The 6,284-nt window shown below is 45.3% G+C and overlaps 1 protein-coding gene across 4 annotated transcripts in view; it reads left to right on the plus strand.

Annotated features, from left to right (window-relative positions):
- LOC308590229 (angiopoietin-2-like) overlaps positions 1 to 3,404 on the plus strand; it is a 33,080-nt gene extending 29,676 nt beyond the window's left edge. For all 4 annotated transcript variants that reach the window (XM_081200050.1, XM_081200047.1, XM_081200049.1 and 1 more), the window contains one exon: positions 38 to 3,404. In XM_081200050.1, coding sequence (XP_081056176.1) covers positions 38 to 207 — 170 coding nt within the window. In that variant the 3' untranslated portion in view covers positions 208 to 3,404. The remainder of the gene's footprint in view (positions 1 to 37) is intronic.
- The last annotated feature ends 2,880 nt before the right edge of the window (positions 3,405 to 6,284 follow it).

Consider the following 6,284-nt stretch of genomic DNA (forward strand, 5'->3'; position numbering starts at 1 on the left):
CTGTTCTTTCTCTTTTTCCTCCTCCCTCTGTCTCCAGGCTGGTGGTTTGACGCTTGTGGACCCTCCAACTTAAATGGCATTTATTACCCGCCCAGCCCTGCCATGAACAGGTACAATGGCATGAAGTGGCACTACTGGAAAGGCCCCAGCCACAGTCTGAAGGTGACCACCATGATGATCCGCCCTGTGGATTTCACAGAGGAATAAGAGGAGCTCGCCATGTGGCTGAGATGGACAGGCTCCAGCAAGATCAACTGAAATTCAAATGCAGCGTTGTGTCTCTCTCCAAACTTGTGCAATCTCTAAGGGGGAACTATGGGTGGGTGTACTTTCTGGGAGTCAAAGAACATCACTGTACTTCATACTGGCAGCCACAGGGGGCACTAACCACAGAAGAAGCACCAGGTATATCCCAGATGCATCCTTGCCTGTCCTGTGTATATAAGGAACTCCTTTAAAGTCCAGAATCCTGAGGCTGAAAATGGCTTGACTTTTAACAGGAGGCCTGGGGAGGGTGTGTGTGTGAGAGAGAGCATTTATGGCTTGAAAACATTCAGGTGCTGCAGGAAGAGCTGAGCTAGACTTTCTGGAGTCAGGCAGGAACTTCTTCTGCACTCTCTGTGGCTCCTGGTTTACACCTCCGTGAGCAGGGTAAATTTGGAAAATATGTCCATGTGTACTTAATTCAGTTTGGAGGACAATGCACTCACTGTTTTGTGTGCCTTTAACAGTAGGTTTGAACCTTTCTTACAAACTTGCCCCATGTATGGCTGGCAGATTTCTCAACCATCCCTTAGTGTTCTATGCAAAATGTTATTGACTCTCGCTGGCAGATGAAGGCAGAAGTTGAAGTGTTTAGTTTTTTCTTATTCCACACTTAACTCTGTTGTGAATTGTGTGCTGATGTGTGAGTATACACACGTATGTAATCTAACAAACAGCTAGACAATGCTAGATTCAAGTGGATTATTCTAAGAACATAAGAAGGGCTTTGCTGCCTGAGACTGAAGGTCCATCAAGTCCACCAGCCTGTTTCATACAGTGGCCACCTTGGAAACCTGGCAGGCAGGGCATGAAGGCAGACGCCCCCTCCTTTTCCTGTATTCCAGCATGTGATCCTCTTGGCTATACTGCCTCTGGAGTCATATAGCTATGCTCTTTAGTCATTGATAGCCTTCTCCCTTATGAATCTGTCTTGTCTCCTTTGCCATGAATATAATTCTGTGTTATGTGAAGAAGTTTTGGGGGGGGGGGTTGCCTCCCCACAATCTAGTCTTGCCACATTTCCTTCATGGTTCTGATTCTGTCTCATCTCAGAAGCTAAGCAGGCCCAGACAGTGCCCAGATGGGGATGATCACTTGAGAGTCCTGAGTATTCTGGAATCTGCTGCCGCTGCCGATTGGTTTCAGTGAATAACTACAACTTCTAATATGGGGCAGTGAGCCTTTGGGCCTCTAGCTATTGTTGAACTACAACTCCCATCATCCCTGGCCATTGGTCAGGCTTGCTAGGGCTTATGGGAGTTGTAGTTCAGCAATATCTGGATGGTCAAAGTTTTCCTACTCCAGTACTATGGCAGGGGAGATATATTCTCTGTTCACTTTCTTCAAAGCATGCCTAATCTTCTAAATATTATGTCCTCTTTTAGAACTCCCCCACCAACAACAACTATAATTCTGCAAACTTTCCTTTTTGGGAAAGAGCCCCAGTTTAGATCACGATGGCTGTCCTTTTCTGCACCAGTTCTCCTCTACAAAGGGGTGATCAGAATTGTGGCCAAACTACCTTACATCAAACCATTGTGATACTCAGCATTCGATTTTTCCTTCAACTGCAAACATAAAATTAAAATGTAAATATGTGCCTGAGAACCATCATCTGCAATTCAGATGAAATAAGATATTGGTGCTAAGGTTTCACCATCAAATGCTGAATAGCTTGCGGCAATAACTCTTGATTGAGATATCTGCACCCGTTCAGACTTGTAAATGTTTATAAAAAGAAAGCCATCCAGCTCAGAGACATTAGAAGCTGGAGAGAACTTCTGGGTATACAGAATGGCCTCTGGTTGAAGGATAATACATATTCTTTTGTAAACTGTGTATGAGTTTTCTGTTGAGTAAGTGGTATATAAATTTTGTTAAATGAAATAGGGGGGGGGATATAACTTCTACCCCTCAAAAATTCTCTTGGCACTTCTGTAGCAGAGGAAATATTGCTTAGAAATCTCTGCACCTTCCACATTCCCACAACTACCACCTTTGCTCCCAGGGTCTGGTATGAATTAAAAGAACAAGTCATTGTTAAAGGCAGAAGCTGGTATGTCACACTAAATCAGGGGTGGATAATCCTGAGTTTTGAGGACCTGATCGGAACCCAAGCAAATTTTGCTGCCTTGTCCTCCAGACCCAACCAATTTAGCTCACTGATGCAAAACAAATAATGGTTTAAAGTAGACACAGTAGCACTGGGGTGGGGAGAGCCCAGGGTCCCAATAGGGATGCAAATCACCTTCTTTTGAGTCAAAGTAGTAAGATGGGGAGAAAACCAGAACCTGAACATAGTGCTGTCACCTCGTTGGACATGTCACTTTGGCAGCCTAGCAGTCCCACCAGCTACCACTGCCAAAGACCTATCTAGTCCATCCAGGATGGTGCTAAGGATAAGAGCAGACCAGTGAGAAAAATCACTATACTTCTACTGTACAGTGATTCCATCCCCAAAGATTTCCATTTGTCCAAAGACTCATTATCACCTTGCTGTACAAAGGCCAATTGTTTGGGAAGCAACCACATGTCTGGAATCAAGTTTCAGCTCTATTCAAACTTCAGTGTATTGTAGAAGTTTGTTCCTATCTTAATTTCAATGCTTTAAAAAAAGGAGATTTATTAGAGCCAGTAAAGAGGGTGGAGGAATATAATGGAGGCCAATAAAAATGCTATCAGGTTAGAGATTTGGAGGTTCCTTTAATCTTCATCTGGCGACTAGCAGGCTTGAAGAAAGTATATACAGTATACAGTGATGGGGTTTGATTTTTTTGTGGTGGGGGAAATTGAGTTTGCAGTGTGACGATATGGTGTTCGACTGGTCTTAGACTGTATACTCTAGCTTAAAAGAAATATCTCCTAGCTAATCAGTATTTGATCACTAACCTGTTTTTATCTGCAGGTAGATATATTTTGGGTTGCATTGCCTAGCTTCTACTCCTCTGAGTAGACCTGTTGAAATTAGTGGGCCTAAGTTAGTCATGCCCATTATTTTCAATGGGTCTATTCTGAGTAGAACTTAGTTGGATACACCCTTTCGTTTGGTTCCGTGGCTTCTTTATGACTGTTGTCATGATTAATTTGGTACGCTGCCTTAATGTCAAATCGAGGGCAGATTTAAATAAATGAATAAAGTACAGTGGTACCTCGCAAGACGAACGCCTCGCAAGACGGAAAACCCGCTAGACGAAGGGGTTTTCCGTTTTGGAGGCGCTTCGCAAGACGAATTTCCCTATGGGCTTGCTTCGCAAGACGACAGCCCATAGGGAAATATCCGGGACAGCGGGGAAGCGCAGCGCGTCTTCCCCACTGTCCTTGGACCTCCCCCGAAGCCGGGCGGTGGGGCGGGAACGCCTCCTCCCGCCGCCGACGGGCTTCGGAACGATGCTCCGAAGCCGGGCGGCGGGGCGGGAACACCTGCCCCCGCCGCCCGGCTTCGGAGCATCGTTCCGAACCCGGGCGGCGGGGAGGGAACACCTTCTGAAGGCGGGCGGGGGGCAAAAGTCTTTGTCCCCCCTGCCTGCCTTCCCAGGGGCTTTTAAATTGCCCCGGACAGCGGAGAAGTCCTCCACTGTCCCGGGGCGATTTTAAAATGCCGCCCGCCAGCATTTTAAGATCGCCCGGACAGCGGAGAAGTCCTTGTCGTTCCCCCCCCCCCCAGCCTTCAGACTGTCCCCGGACCTGGTCTGAAGGCGGTTTCCCTAGGAACGCATTAATTGATTTTCAATGCATTCCTATGGGAAACCGTGCATCGCAAGACGAAAAACTCGCAAGATGAAGAGCCTTGCAGAACGTATTAATTTCGTCTTGCGAGGCACCACTGTAGAATAAAATCAAGGTGGTTGTCTTTTCTTTGAAGGTCTATGTGAAGGTGTCTTTTCTGAGGCTCTACGTGCAGGGAAGTGTAAGAATCGTGATGCTGAACCAGAGCAAAGTTCCATCTAGGGCTATTGCCCATCTTTGAGAGAAGCCAGCCAGAGGTCCCTAGGAAGATTACAAGCACAGCGTGATTGTGATGGAATCTCCTATTGTTTGTTCCCAACATCTGGTACTCATATGTACACTGCCTCCCAATATCCCTCGCTATCTTGGCTAAAAAGTTATCCATTCCTTCTTTAAAAAGCCACTTAATAGGCACCACAGACTCCTGTGGCAATTAATTGCATAGAACAAGGGGGGTACCTCTGGCCCTCTCAATGCTGTCGGACTCCAACTCCCATCAGCCCCAGCCAGCAAGGTCAATTGGGTCAAGGATGGTGGGAGTTGTTGTCCAGCCACATCTGGAAAAGGTTCCCCACCCTCCATAGAGTAATTATGCACCATCTAGTTAGTTGTCTTTCCTTAACTTAGTGTGCTTCTGGACCAGCCTTCCTCAACCTTGAATCCTCAGGTGTTGTTGGACTGCAACACCCATCATCCCTGACCCCTTGCCCTGCTAGCTAGAGATGATGGAACTTGCAGTCCAACAACATCTGGGGACCCCATGGTTGAGAAAGGCTGTTCTAGACTGTCACTATTTGGGGATGGGATTCAGTCCGGTTGTGCAATTATAGGTGGTTGGGAGGCCTTGCTCAACAAGCCCACTCCTCTTAAATATAAGGATTTCTGCAGCAAGGAAAGTCATAGAAAAATGCACTGGAAAGTGTGGAATCTAACCTTCACGGAAGCAAACCAGGATACTGTAAGTGCTTTGGAATGGGTCATCTGAAAACTTCCTTAGTGTCTAGCATAAAATCACCATGATTCCATTCCACATCTGGTTTTGGTTGAAAAACACTGTTATTGTATTATTAATAGGAACGTTATAGTAGTTGTTACAGAATCTAGCTTTAAAAAAACAACAGTCCATCGCCAGTTTCTAGTTTATCTGATCATGGAAATAAATTGGAAAAGGCAAAATATTAAGATTTTGTGGTATGCCTGAGAGTATAGCGGGCCCAAGACATTTTACTCCCTAATACACAACAGAAGCTGGAACCCCAAGCTCGCCCAAGCTAAGGTGCCTAGCACCACAACTGGCCATGTTATTTTGGCACTTGAGGCAGGAAATCCCACAAGCACCTCTTCATTGGAGTAAAAATAAAACAATAATATATTTTAAAACTATTAGCTGCCCTTTACGACACCCAAAATCTGCTGCTTGAGGTGGCTGCCTCACTAATGTGTGTAATGCTGGAGCTAGCCATGCCTCTTGATCTCCATGACTGAAATGATATGCATACATGTCTCAACTCTTCCTTTGAAAAAAATGTTCTATGTGACCATTTCACCTGAAAAAGAATCTTGTGTAACACAGAAACTTGCATTCTGTGGCCTCATTTCTGTTATATATGTAAAATATATTTTGTGTGGAAAAAATACTAGTAAGAGCCTGGATATGACTTTGTGAACATCAGTTGATTCTATGAAATGAATGATTTCCTCACCCCTGTGAATTTCCCCTCTCAGGTGTTGATTTGCAAATGGATAATTGAGATCAGGTTTCTTGTTTTGTTTTTGAAACTCAGGGCCCCTCCAGACTTGTGGTTTATTGTGGAACATGTCCTGCACATTAACAGTGCACTAGTGGTGCCTTTATTTTGCCCCAGTTTGGTGATGCTTTCCCCAAACAGCCATTGTTGCTGCCTGGAGATGTTATAGCCAAGCAGAAATTAACCTAAACATTTGTCCTATAAAAACTTACAGGACTTCATCAGGAAGTTATTGGACATGCACTGATTGGAAACGAAGCAGCGGGGCCACCCCTTTGCCTGCCCAAATAGTATTGAAAGTGGGATCACATGTGACACTACCTGATAGCATCACCAGCCGAAACCGTCACACATGTGCAATGAAAACCACGTCTGGATGGGCCCTCATTGGATTTCGGCAAACCAGATTTTTTAAAATTTCGGCATTAAAAATTTTAATGCCAACGATGTCGTGGGACCATCCCACACACACAGACAAAAAAAAACCTCAAAGCCTTGCTGGCACGAGGAGCACCCGGCGAAAGCTGGCCAGGTGCTCGCGCGTTC

The sequence above is a fragment of the Podarcis bocagei genome, assembly GCF_964188305.1.
Source record: "Podarcis bocagei genome assembly, chromosome: 7".
NCBI lineage: Eukaryota > Metazoa > Chordata > Lepidosauria > Squamata > Lacertidae > Podarcis > Podarcis bocagei.